This window comes from Sturnus vulgaris, chromosome 21 (assembly GCF_052056855.1).
Source record: "Sturnus vulgaris isolate bStuVul1 chromosome 21, bStuVul1.hap1, whole genome shotgun sequence".
In the NCBI taxonomy this organism is placed as follows: Eukaryota; Metazoa; Chordata; class Aves; order Passeriformes; family Sturnidae; genus Sturnus; species Sturnus vulgaris.
This window is the reverse complement of record NC_142263.1, coordinates 2903117-2917517: the sequence shown is the minus strand read 5'-3', so window position 1 is coordinate 2917517 and position 14401 is coordinate 2903117. Positions and strand designations below refer to the sequence as shown.

The following is a 14401-nucleotide window of genomic DNA, read 5'->3' as shown; positions in this document are numbered from 1 at the left end:
CTCGTGGCTCCTGGCCATGCACTCATTTGGGATGATTAGGGTCAGGGGAGCTGGCTTCCTTTGGCTCCAGCGAGATGCCTGCATTAATGTTCTCTCCTGAAGAATGAAATCACCGGGAACTGGCCCCTTTCCCAGTACTGAATTTCACCCACAAATGCACCCACTGTTAAACTGTCAGCTCCTGTATTGCTTCCCACAAGCAAGAAATATTCCTACAATATCCACTATCTATCTGTTAAAGAGCCTAAACTCTACACATTGTTTGAACCCTATCTACTGAAATAATAAATGGCATTAAAAACAATAGTTCCATCATTACACAAGCAGTAAAAATGTTAGATTATGTGCCAAAAGAATGCATAGAAAAGTCTGTATTTTACAAAGTCATCCTTCAAGAATTATAGCTAATACTGCTCATTTTATTACAAGAATTACTTGCCATTGATTTAAACAGAGCCAAAGAAGCACTGAGATATTAAACAAAAAATAAATCACATTTCAGTTTCAAACAATGAGAAGGGGGAATGTTTAAAATATTTTATAACATATATAGGAAAGTAAAAAAAAGAAACTCTACAGACCTCAACAAATGGTTCTAATTGGGTCTGGATGTTTTTCTCAAAGGCCATGAATAAGCTGTTTGAATACTTGCTCAGTTTCCATTATTTTGGAGGTTTAAATTTCTGACACATATCCCTCTAATACTCTTAATTTATTTAGCGTGAACTGCTGCAATTTTAGCAACACAGTTACAACTACACTCACTTAGTAATTCTTTTTGTATCATATATGTTACTAAATTAAAATGGTTTGGGCTAAAGAACAAGTTGTCTCCTTAGCAAGAAAATGTCTATAAAGTGCAGTGTGTCAATAAGAGTTTGTAACACTTTTTTTTTTTTTTACTAGATAAAGTTACTGCTTACTACACTTTTGATAGTAAATGTGTTACATCACATAAATCCATCTCCTTAAAAGCCATTCATTCATTAATTTGTGAAATGAACACAAGTTTCTGTGGCTAAATCATAGAGTTTGAGACTCTTGAAAGAAGTTAGAACGAGCTGCATCAATGGGATTTGAGTGGGACCGATTCAAAGCACAGCCTTTCCTGAACTGGGGTCTGAATGGAAGGCTGAACATGGAATTTTCCTTTGGGATGGGACTGGAAATTTCCATGACAGCTGGAAGTGGGATTCAGGCCTGAAATCCTGTGTTTTGCAGTGGATGGGGATATTTCAGAATAATCTTTGACTATTAATCTGGAAAAGCTGACTTGACCTCAAAAACTTAAAAAAAAAAAAAAAAGTAAGAGAAAGAAAAAGAGAGAATTACTTTCTTGACACCCCAAAGAAATCCTTCTTATGGCCAAAGAGGCAGTAAAACTCTGGTGACAGAAGTTACTTAGCTTTTTAAAGCTGCAGTTGGCCAGACTGAACCTAAGAAAATGAACTGCAGTTTGATGGATGTTGACTCTGCCAACAAGAGTCTTCTTGCTGTATTCCTTACAAATTCTTGCTGTCTTTAGTCTCAAGCACCTGGAATTATTAAAGCTGAATATAGCTGCTAAAATTAATTCAGGTTTACTGCAAAAGCCCTACTTTTTAAAGAAAGAAGCCCTACTTTGAAGAGGCATTTACTGTTGGATTTTTCCCATTACACTCATTTGTATGCTGTCAGATCATGTATCACAGGTATGTTAAGTATTGTCAAAGCATTCTTCATGACCCTACCTGTCTTCTGTTTGTCATGCCACAGGAGTCACTCCCAAAGGTTACAAAGAATTTAAAAGCACTTCTTTTTGCCCTCCATACAATTCAGGTCACCTCCCCAAGGCCTGTTCAAACCCTGCTTATTTCTCAACAGCAAATGAGAAAGAGGAAGGCATCATTTTAAGATTAAAATGAAACAGATTTCTTCCAAAACAATACTGTAAAATGTTCTTTTTTAAAAAACAAAAAGCAATATTATTAAGCTGAAAAGGATACAAACGCCTGTGTTTCCTTCTCACATCAAGTGCAAGCCTTATTCTCCATATGATTTCCAATGGTCTCAGACTCAGAATGCTGTGAACTGAGTTTATCCCATCCCTCTCCTCATCCCATAGGAACCATCCACCCAACCATAACCAGAGCACAGCCAGGCACTCTAAATTTAGCTCCCAGAGTTCCTGAACACTCCAAACATTTCCTAACAGCACCCAGCACACGCTCTGATGGATCAGTGGGTGCTCAGAGCTTCCTTTTCTGGGCAGCACCGAGGAACAGAGTGGCTCCTTCTGGGGGAATTGGGCACCCCAGTGGCCCCACAGAGAGCAGGGCCAGCAGGTTCCTCCTGCCTGCCTCAGCCACACCACCCACAGCGAGCGTATGCTGCGTGTTCCAGCTTAATGGGAATGGTTTCCCACCTTTCCCTCTCGGAAACAAATGTCAGCATGGCTTGGAGCCATCAGCTCCTTATTTAATATCAGAGCAAAATAATCCCGGCTTGACCGTAGTGCCAAAAGTTGACAAAGTGTCCTGAGAGTGGAGTTCTACTCTATTTCATTTTAATTAGTGTCTTCTGCCACGAGACAAATGATGAAAAGCACACGGGGACTGCCAAGATGAATCAAGGACATCTGGTAACTTTAACATTTCAACATGAAGCAGAGTAGGTATTACTCCCAATACTCTTCTGTGCTGTTTGAAACAACTAAAAAAATATAGAAAATTAACAAAAATTTTAGAGAAAGGCTGCCTAAATGCTTTTGAATCTCTTCTTAGTTTGAATTGCTGTTTGTCATAAAACATGAAGCTGATCTTGCATCTTGTTGAATCAGCTGTGACTTCTTTATGACATTGTAATAATAGGAATTTTTCTAATTCAGATCATATTACATTAAGATTATCTGGATTATAGTTTCTTAGAAACTCCAACTGCCTCTGGATTCTGAGTGAAAAACAACTGATCATGAAGTTAAAACTGCTTTGTGATACTTGCATTGATATACATCCTCCCGGGGCTTGTGACTCACTGATGATGCAGAACACACAAACATAAAAAAAAAAAAAAAATATATAAAAACCCAAGATCCAGCAGTGACATCGTCAGCTGCAATTGGGAGCTCTCTGCTCAAAACAAACTGCAATGTTTCTTACCCTTCAATGTTTCTTATCCTTCAATATTTCTCACCCTGCAAACCCACCTGGCATTCCTTAAATAAATGAGTGTTAAATAGAAAATAAAGAAATGGCATAAAGAAAAATATTGCTTAGAAATAACCTTCCAGGACAAGCAATGCGATTTTCTGTCACTGTCAGCTGTGAAAGACTAAGACTAAGTGTGACAATCACATTTTTAACTCTCAGGGCTTTTACATATTCACAAGATTGCAATATGATCAGTCAATGCAGTTGCCGGAAATATTCTAAAATTAGTTTGGCTCTAAAATAATTTACCAAACAGAAGACAGATTTACAGGAGCACCTGACATGCAGAGGTAATTGCTACAATGCAGAGAACAACAGGTTTCAGCAAGATACTGTCCTTGTTACAATACATAAATATTTGAGGATCTTTTTGCATATGAGGTTCATGATTTGGACATTTTTCAATATATATTTGGTATTAAGGATATCGTTCCCTCCTGTGTGTACAAGCTATTTTAAATGTGTGGCAATTATACCTGTTCATTATTGGTATTTATGGAGCTGATAGCTCTGAAAATAGCTTTCCAGCAGCAATGAATAAAACAAGTCAAAATGCCTTTCACAAATGAAAGACATTTATTAGACAGCAAGAGAATATTCACTACAGTTTGTCTCCCACTGACAGGTTATCTTTTAAGTTTTGGTTGGTGTAGCATATTCAGCTTCTCACAAATTTTCCTTTCCCAGAATAATGGGATGAGTAGATATTGTGTAATATGTAACTTATCATAGGATCGTGGAATGGTTTGGGTTGGAAGGGAGCTTAAAGATTCCAACCCTTGGCATGGGCAGGGAACTTTCCACTGAACCTGAGATTCAGAGCTCCATCCAACCTGGCCTTGGACACTTTCAGGGATGGGGCAGCCACAGCTTCTCTGGGCAACCTGTGCCGGGGCCTCGCCACCCTCACAGCGCAGAATTCCTCCCGAACACCTGAACTAAACCTCCCCTCTTCTTTTCTCATGGCCGGTTTCCCTCAGGAAAACCCGCTCCGATGTCAAACCCGCTCTCCGAGGCTGCTCCTGGCCCCGGCCCGGGCCGCGGCTCGGCCGGACAGCGGCGTCCCCTGAGGGCGAGCTGAGCCCAGGCCGGCCCCGCTGCCGCCCCGGCCCCGCTGCCGCCCCGGCCCCGCTGCCGCCCCGGCCCCGCGCACCCTCCAGCAGCCGCGGAGGCGCCGGCGGCGGCGGCGGAAGCTCCAGGGAAGCCCCGAAGGAGGCAGGGATTAGGTAACAAGCGATGTGCGCTCAGGTTTCCTCCGGGTTCCTGAGAGGAACCTACGCGTCTGGCTGCCTTCGCATGACTCATCACAGCGGCGCGGCTGCCGCCGCCGCTCCCGCTCCCCCGCCGCTGCCGCGGCCCGAGCCGCCCCCTCGGGCGGCCGCCGGACCCCGCCGGGCCCCCCTCAGCGCCGCGCGCGCTCCCGACGCCCGGGCGCGCTCTCCCCACCTCCCGCACCCCCCGCGGCGTGCGCGGCCCCGCGGGCCCGGCTCGGGAGCGCGCGCGCAGGCGGCGGGAGGGAGGAAGGAGGAGGAGGAGGAGGAGGCGGCGGCGGCGGGCAGGGAGCTCTCTGCGGGCGCAGTGCTGATCCGCCGGCGGGCGGCCGGGAATGCGAAGCGATGGCCGCGGGCGGCTCGGGCAGCGGCGGTGGAGGCAGCGCGGAGGAGAAGACTTACCGCCGCTTCCTCGAGCTGTTCCTGGGCGAGTTCCGCGGGCCCTTCGGGGCAGAGCCGGAGCCCGAGCCGGAGCCCGAGCCCGAGCCGGAGCCGGAGCCGGCGGCCCCCCCTCCCGCTGCCGAAGCCGCGGGCGACGCTGACGAGGAGCCCGGGGCAGAGGGAGAAGCGGGAGCGGCCGCCGAGACGGTGGAGGGAGAAGGCGGCGAGGGCGAAGCCGGCGACCCTCAGCCGCCCGCCCCGCCGCCGCCACCCCCGCCGCTGCCCTCGCTGCCCCGGCCGCTCTCGGAGTACATCACGGAGGAGGAGGTGGAGGGCGAGTGCCTGGACCTCTGCCTGCAGCAGCTCTACAAGTAGTGAGTGCCGGGCTGAGGGGAGCGGGGCAGGGCGCGGGGCTGAGGGACCCTCGCGTGTGGAGCTGAGGGGACTCCCCAGTGTGGGGCTGAGCGGAACCCCCAGTTTAGGGCTGAGAGACTCCTCAATGTGGAGCTGAGGGAGCTGAGGGACTCCACAGTGTGGAGCTGAGGGACTCCACAGTGTGGGGCTGAGCGGAACCCCAAGTGTGGGGCTGAGGAGAACCCCAATGTGAGACTGAGAGACTCCCCAGTGTGGGGCTGAGGGGACCCTGCTGTGTGGGGCTGAGGGGACCGTCCTGTGTGAGGCTGAGGGGAACCCTAATGTGAGACTGAGAAACTCCCCAATATGGGGCTGAGGGGACCCTCCTGTGTGAGGCTGAGGGTAACCCCCGATGTGGGGCTGAGGGACTCCCCAGTGTGGGGCTGAAGGGAGCTCCCAATGTAGGGCTGAGATGACCCCCCCAGTGTGGGGCTGAGGGACTCCCCAGTGTGAGACTGAGAGACTCCTCAATGTGGGGTTGAGGGGATCCTCAGATGAGGGAGGGAAGCGAGGACAGGGGGGATCCTTGACCCAAAAGAGTTCAGGACTTCGGTGATGCTGAGCATGCCGGGGTCACAGCGTCCTGCTCTGCCCCAAGGAATCCATCCTCTGCTTCCCTCTGGCCGGGACAGGCGAAGGGAAGAGACAAGGGAGAGCCACGAGCATCCATCTGGAGAGCAGCTTGCTGGGGAGGGAGAGCGGTGGGGGAAATGTCTCACGCTCTGGTGCCAAAGCAAGGAGGGGAGTTTGCCTGTGGTTGATTGTGCTGGGGCTTGAAATTGAAATGTTCCCCCTGTGAGGGCTGGTAAATGGGGAAACCTCTGCCAAGAAGGGGAAAGAAGAAGGGGCAAGCAAAGAGAGGCGGTCCAGCCCCTTCACCCTTCCAAAAAAACCACCGCACACGGAGAAAACCACACCGTGTATTCGCAGAGCGGGGAGAAAAGAGGAGTAGAAAACCTTGGGAGAAAGCTATCCATAATCATGGGGATTTTTCTGCCGTCAGCTGGGGAAAGCCGGCTATACTCGGTTCTGTACGGAGGCAGTTTCCAGATCTGTGCTTTCTAAAGGCTGGTGCATAAAGAGGAAACAGATGGGATCTATTCCCAGTGTGGAAAGTCTGTGGACTGAAACCTAAAGATCAGTTACCAGTGCCTTGTATTGTGCTCAGCTCCGGCTTTGAAGGCTCGAAATAGAAACGGTTGTTAGTGGCAATTCTTTAGGAACCTTTTTAAACTGATGCCACAGGAGGAGACAAATGAAGCTGTGAAAATCTGCACAGCACACCGGGGAGATTTTCTGCCATTGAGCCGGTAATTGTAATGAGAGGTGTTACTCAGTCGCAGAAATAAATAAATAAAGAGAGAAAAGAACCGGGTTTTTACAACTGCATGGTCTGTTTCTATCCAGTTCTCATCTGCCCTCTGCGTTTGTGGACGATAGGGACAACACAATGATAGCTGCAGAGGACAAAGCTCTCCTATTCACACATGCTCGCCCTGCCACCTTTGGAAAGTCTCTGGAATACAGCAGCACATTCACAGGATGTGGTAGGGAGCAGAGAGGCAAGTCCCTTCTACCTATTTAGGACGTGTTTTGTTGGGTTATTTTTAAACAGGCTTGTGAAATCCGACGTCACGTTAGTGGGAATAAAGTTTTAGATGTGCAGATTATCTGAAAGTATTATTTGAAGTACAGCTATGAAATGATTTTGAACTGGAATTCCTCCCCCGGCCCTTCTCTCTCTGCCTGTCCCCATACCCCAGATTCCCCAGTTTCTGAAGCTGAAATTAATAAGCCAAAAAAAAAAAAAAAAAGACCTTCTGAGAGGAATCTTTTTATAGAGACAGCTCTTGCCAGGTTGTGGCTCTTTGGGTTTTTTCAGCCTTCAGTATAAATCTTTGGATGGCCACTGAATGAAGCACCCCCTGGCTTTGTTTGTGGTGAAATCAATGAAATCAATGCAGGCTTCCTTCTCTAGGCAAAAACCAAGGTTCACCTCAAAATCAAGAGAGCAGGGGATTATGTTGTAAGAAAATAGTTTCCTAAAGGCTTAAATAAAACATTTTAAAATATTATAAGCCAAATGTAACAACCCCTAAGACAGAGCTAAACTGAAATAGCTTTTTCTTGAATGATGGTGGAATCTGAGGTAAGTGCAAATATGCAAAAGTATTCTTCAGGTAAGGCACTGTATTTTTAGTTCACTTTCCAGTCACCAGAGAAACTTAAAATGTGACAAGACTATAAAGCAAAAGCAAAATGTTTTCACCCTTTACAGCCAAGGGTTCAACTGGTCAGATGATTCCAGAGGTGGGAAACTTGATATGAGTAAAGCTGTTCTTGTGCCAAGCAGTTATGAAAGAGTTAAAAGAAAAAAAAAAAAAAAAAAGAAAAAAAAAACCCAACTAAATAAAAAAGCACATGAAAACTCATGTAAAAGAGAATATTTCCTTGGTTTGTCATTAGCAGGAGACACTATTCTGAAGGCATGTTTTCTGCAACTACATATTAGTCAAATGACTGGTTTGCATTCTATGTAGCATGAAGATAAAACCCATTGCTGTGAAAAATCCAACAGCTGTTTTTGAGCTATTTTAAGCACAGAGCTTTAGACCTTTTTGAGGAAAGTAAGACCATTTCAGAAATGAGAACATATTGCTAATCATGACAAAATATGATGTTTTCCTGCCACTGTGTAGATCAGTATCAGAGAGTTCTTATTTATGAGATTTTCCTGCTATTTTCCAAAAGACTCATATTCCCCTTTGAGGTTTCCTGTTCCTGCTTTTTTGTTTTGTTTTGTTTTGTTTTTTTCTAGAGGCAACATATGCTTGGAAAATTAGATTAATGTAATCTTTATATCTGTCTAAATGCCACAAAATGGGCACAGTGTGGCCCTTCTTAGTGATCCTCCACTGAATGAAACCCATCAATAGAGGTACATTAGATGGAGAAAATAGTCAGAAGGGGATTGCCTTGGAACATTGGCTGATAACCACAAAATGAACTTTCAGGCTACAGCTAGACCGTATTATTCAAGAGAAAATACATAATTTACAAAGTTTCTATGTAGAAACAAACGTACTAAGGCCTTAAAACATTAAACATGAGACCCCAGCACTTGCTCCTGATGAATCAGACCTGATTTCTGACTCATTTTAAAGGAAGAAGTTACTAACTTGCTATAACAAAGTTACATATCATGCTCTGGTCTCTTCCTCTTCCTACTGATACTTTTATTAAACCTGACGCATTTAAAAAGCTGATTCTTGACAAGACCTCCCAAAAACAAATCAGCAAAGTTGTGCTTGCCAAGAGAGGACACAGCCAGACTCTGACAGGTTGTGTCACCAGGAAGAACAAATTTGTCTTGCTGCTACACGTTTTTTTCCTGTGCACACGAAATACTTTGAAAAATTCAAGTGTATATTCTTCTTGCTTTTCTTTTTCTCTTTTTTTGCCCCAAGCTTTGAGGGGAATAGTTATAGGTGGTATCATTTCTAGGTTCAGGTTTATTGTCAGTGATTTTAGAAGTACAACATTTTTGCTTTCAAACGTTCATTTAGGAATTCAAATTTCATTTGAACAAGCTTAGAAAGTAGCCCTGCTTCTCCAGTGTTGAGTTTGCACAAGATGGTAAGTAAAATAAAACTAAAATTCATTGTTACATCGTTGTAAGTGCTTAACTAAGACCCTGATGACAACATGATTGTTTTAAGGATTGTAACAGCCTTGCTTTGACTTGGAACATGAAAAGAAAAACTTCTAAGCACTGTCCTTTTACATTTCTTCACACAATACTGTGCAACATTCACAGAAAACTTAGATTCAAATAAAATGCAGTATTTGAAGCGAGTTCTTTTAATTGATCCTTTTTTTCTCTTCAAGAGAGAAAATATTTTTTGCTTATGGATTTCCTACAGTCTTACTATAAAAAATCAAGAAATGCAATGTAGGCTCACCCTTTTAACACTGGAGTTGTGTAAAATGTGGACAGTAAATGAGAATGGAAGTTTTGCCCCTCAACTTGCAATGTTAAGCTAAAGAAAACCTTCTCATGGTAATTTTCCATGGGTAGATTATTTTTTTTTAATAAAGTAAGCTCTTGAAAATTGTTCTTTCTTCTTTCTCCATTTCTGTTGAGTGGAGAGATGGAATTCTCTCCCTTTAAATAGCAGATATACATGTTTTTAACATGCTCTCTCAAACCCTATCACATGAAAGCTGGCACTGTTGTCACTTTAAATTGAAATTCATATATGATGCTGGCTGGGCTTTCTTAGCATCATATTAAATAGGCTGTGATGTTTTACTCCTTCATAATTTGTCTTTTATAATCAATTCTATTGATTGCAATCTCAAAGCCCTTTTAAGAAATATAATTCACTACTTGCCATGTCTAATATTAATCACAAGGACCAACAAAAAAGTCATTGCATCCTTTTTAACAGGGTGCTTTTTTCATCATCTTTTGTGAGGTTTTACAATAGAAATGATAATTTTGGCCTCTGCCCACAATGAGTGACAGGAGGAGATATTGGCTGCACCTGGCTGGGCCATTTTCAATGGTTAATGAGATTGGATAGAGAACATTCAATTTAGACTCCATATTAGGGAATATTTGGACTCCATACTTGGAATATTTAGTCTAATCTAGGTTTGGATTAGATATCAGGAAGGAATTGTTCCCTGGGAGGGTGGGGAGGCCGTGGCCCAGAGAAGCTGTGGCTGCCCCTGGATCCCTGGGAGTGTCCAAAGTGAGGTTGGACAGAGTTTGGAGCAATGTGGACTAGTGGAAGGTGTCCTGCCCATGGCAGGGGGCACTGGATGATCTTTAAGGTCCCTTCCAACCCAAACCAGGCTGGGATTTCCCCCCCGAGGCTGTAGCTGTGTTAAAATCTCACAGGAGCCCCTCCAGGATTTGGAATCCCTTCCAGGGGTGCTTGTTGAGCTGGCTGGGTATGGCTGAGGATGCTGACATCACACCCGAGGGATTTTGGTGCTGCAGATCCTGGTGTTTCTCTGTGAAGAAATCCCAAATCACCCCACAGGAGGGTGTGCAGAAAGTCAAGGGCTTCAGTATTGCTGGGAGTGCCTTGAAAAGAACCCGTGTTCTGGGTGCTGCTGATGTCACACACATTGCATCCCCTTTGGCCTAGAAGTCACTATCATCTACAAAGAGGTGGTGTTTAGAAAAAGACATTTTCCAAACACAATAATTCTCTACACATTGAGGGATTCTTGTTGTTTCTAAGGCATATTCAGCTCATCCTCCCACACCTTTAAAAATACTGAAGGAAATCAAATATTTTGATACACTTTTTTTTTTTTTTTAAAAAAAGGAATATCAGCTCAAATGAGCTATCTAAATTGCAGATTTATATTTTGTAATGGTTAACATATAAGGTGACATTTCCAAACTTCCTACTTTATGATTAAAAGGATGCTGATTTTTTCAAGCACGAGGGTGACTGTGCTTGGAAGTTGCTTTATATAGCATTAAAAAAAATCATTCTTAGTGAACAGATTATGGAAATATATTCATTCTAGTGCTTTTATTTCAATGAACGTTGCTGGTAGTACAACACATTAAAGGGAATTAATGTTGTTAGGAGCTGTTCACACCAAGTTTTTTTTTTGACCCAAGAGCAATTTGCACAGATCCTGCTTCTCCTAAGTGAGGCTGTTTGCCTTTGAGTACAAACTGACTGAAGAATTAGATCTGTGCTAACACATTCTTTTTTTGGACCTTATACAACCACTCTTGAAACTAAAATCTTATTTGTCATCTTGTGGAGCTACTTTTGACTCTACCTTTCGGATGTGATGAGCTTCATTCCTCTGGAGAGTTTGTTTGGTAATTCTTTAACATTTTTTATCCTTAAAATCCCTCACTGTAATTGCCTTCAACAGTGCCAGAGTATTTCTCCACCTGTTCTTTGAAGAACTCATTCATGAGTTCTCAATTCTTTTCATAGAAGGTTAAACTTTTAGTTTGCTTTGCATTCTGTGAGCAGAAGTTTCAGTGCCTTGGCTGCTGTGTCAGTGGTGTTTGCTCTCATTCATTTTTGTTGTCTGGCTAAATTGCTTACATGATCACATTAAAAGCAAAAGCAACAGGGCATGCAGTACACAGATAATGAGAATACTATTTCTTACTCTGTTTGATACTCTGAAATATTTTCTGGCTGTTCCACACCATTTTCTTTCTTCCCATTGTTTGTTTCCTGCTCTTTTTTGGTTTCCTCCTCACTGTCTAGGAAAGACATGTGAGAAATGAGATGAAATGCAGTTAGCAGTTTAAAACATTAGATGTTCTTTGAAGCATGCTGCAAGACTGTCTTATGCAATGCAATCACAATTATGTAATGCAAATGATTATAAAAATAAATGTATCCTGGACAATATGTGTGTGTGTGACATGTTAGGAACCCATGACACTGCTAAATGGCCATTGCTACAAGTTGTATTTTAGGGCCTTCTGTTTGGGTTGGCTGAAATCTCAATTACTAACCAAATATTCCAGATTTTTGTTGTTATAACACACTAGTGATTAGATAAAATGATTGCAGACTGTGGACTTGTTTTACAGAAACATTTCTGCCATGCCTTTGTACTTCATTAGGAAGAAACAACATTACCCGCCTTTAATAAGACATTTTATAAAGAAGTAATCATCAGAGCCATAAATTAGGAGTGCGTGGGAAATAGCTGCCCTTGGGTACTTCTATAATTAATACAGAAGTTAAACAAGTTAACCAGATTGCAGGATTACCTCAGTTTATGTTTGTATTGGATGGAAAACAGCTGAGGGCAAGTCATGATTGAGTAACTGAGGCAGCATTGGAAGCTGTGCTGCTGCTCCCAGCTCTGAACTCTCTGTGCACTCTGGAGCTCAATGGGTTTGGTGGCAGAGCAGGATTACAGGGCTGCTAAACTTTGATCATGGGAAAATGAGTTTGGATGCACACAAACCCGAAGTGGGAAACTGTAATTACAAGAAAAGGAATATTTGATTAATTGGGTAAAATTGTGGGCAGCTCCTACTTTTTCTCAGAGGATAGGATTTTGAAGCTATTTTTGCTGGCCTTTGATGATCCAGTAAAGCCTGGTAAATTGTACCTAACAATTTTTCAACTTTAGTTTCTTCTGCTCTTCACTTATAATAAATAATTTGAGTACTTGCTCTCTTTAGAGAATATGACTTTTTCATAGGCTCTGTACTTCCACACAGTGTAACTAATAATAGAAGCAGCATGTAAAAATAGGCCTTTAGCATTTTAGCTTCTTGGCACTGTCTGGAGGGCTGTTCCTTTCACCTCAGGCTATGACCTTCTTACTGAGGCTCAGAGAGCTGCAATGAACGCCGTGAGTTGCTCCTCATTAGTGTTACAAACACAGTGTTCTGCATGTTAGATTAATTAGCTGCCACAATGGTTCTGTTCCTTTCAGTCCTAACTCCGAGTTCTGCAAGGCTGAAACTCCCATGCTCTAGTCGAGAACTGAACGAATTTTTGTTGTTTTCTTTTCCTCAACAAAATAAATATTAAAAATAAGATGTTTGGTTTGTTAGTTTGTAATAGATCACCTGAAAACCCAGGGAAACATTTAGTTCCTATTGGAACCTCTGGGCCCAACAGTGATAAATTATTTAAAATTCCAACCTGGATAAAAAGTTGGAATTTAGTGAGTTATAAACTAAAGTTACACCATTATACACAGCATGACATATAATTTAAACTAAGGCTTTTCCAAGCTTTTCCTATAAGTGCTCTCATTCTGTTTGTCATCTCATTGCTGTGTTTGAGGAAATATGATTGGATTCGTGTATTTATTTATAAAGTTCCCTGTCTAAAATGAGTTTATGCTCTCAGCTCTCTTATTACCACTTTCTTCTGAAAAGCTGGGTAAAAACCTAAATATTTGGTAATGAGCAGTCAGAATCTCAGGATTTCTGGGGATTAGAGGAACAGCCCTGCTTGGGACAGATGCACTTTGTGCTTGCAGAGCATGGGGGTGTTGGGTTGATCCTAATTCTGCTTTCTCACTGGAGTTTGCTCCTCAGAGAGTGAGGGATCCACCTGGTGTGACATGAACATAACCTCTCCTCTGCTTGGCACTCCAAGAAGTTCAAATTTTAAAATACCCAAAGTATCAGATTCTATAAGAAAATTAATTGATCCTAACCTGAAGTGAATTGTTGGTGAAAGTGCCCCTAGCATTGATAAAACAGAAGTGTGAGCTTTTAACCTTTTACCTCAGTGGTACAAACTGTGTAAATCAATGGAAATAATTGTCTTCTATATAAACAGAGAGTGAGAGTCATCACTGTGTAAAACTGGAGCCATTCCCTCTGGGATGAGTGGGAAAAGCAGCTGCAGCTTCTGGGATGTGTGTCCAGGCTGCAGAGGAGCTGAGCTTGCATTAAGTGACTGCTCCCCTTCCCCAGTGCATTGAGATGCAATTTGAAACGCTTTAAACTTTCCTCATTGCTGTCAACATCTCTCAGTTGACCCAAATGATCATACAGAATGCTTCAAATCTCACTAATCACATTGTATACTAATTTTAGAGAGGCATTTTTGGCTTTTAGATACTTTTGGTTTAGCACCCCACAATTCACATTCACTTTGTTTTCCTAAGTGCTGATGCTGTCCATGGCATACAATAAAGTCATCTCCAAAAACATGAGCCAAGCCACAAAGTTCTAAATCTGGCTCTGGGGATCAGAGAAAAAATAGTTTATCCTGCAAAATTACTAAATATCCTAAAAATATTTCTCTCCTCCCCCGAATTTTACAAACTCTTCCTGTGTCTTGGGAGATGCAAGTAGAAAGGTTTGTCAACAGGGTAGACATTGAGTATAGTACAAAAAATCTGGAAAATACTTCTTAAATTCACCCTGGCAGGTTGAAAACTTAATGCAGAAAGCAATGAGCTCTAAATATTTAGATTATCATTCTTTAAAAAAGCTCTTCTTCTATTTCTGTTAATGTAATTCCATATTAAATAGCTTTAAAAAACAATTACAAGATATATTTTTATATATTACAAAATAAATTATTTGCTTAATAAAAAGCTAGCTTTGCATTAAATATTGAAAACTATTCAGTTGAGTTTATTGTCTTCTGAAAACTGATGGAGTTG

At 42.7% G+C, this 14401-nt stretch overlaps 1 protein-coding gene across 2 annotated transcripts in view; it reads left to right on the top strand.

Moving 5' to 3' along the window:
* The first annotated feature begins 4789 nt into the window (after nucleotides 1-4789).
* The window catches only part of PPM1E (protein phosphatase, Mg2+/Mn2+ dependent 1E), a 61070-nt gene continuing 51458 nt past the window's right edge, over nucleotides 4790-14401 (top strand). For both annotated transcript variants that reach the window (XR_015807914.1, XM_014876414.2), the window contains exon 1: nucleotides 4790-5214. Coding sequence is in view for 1 of the 2 variants with exons in the window: in XM_014876414.2 (XP_014731900.2) it covers nucleotides 4805-5214 (410 nt within the window). In the remaining variant the exon portion in view is untranslated. The remainder of the gene's footprint in view (nucleotides 5215-14401) is intronic.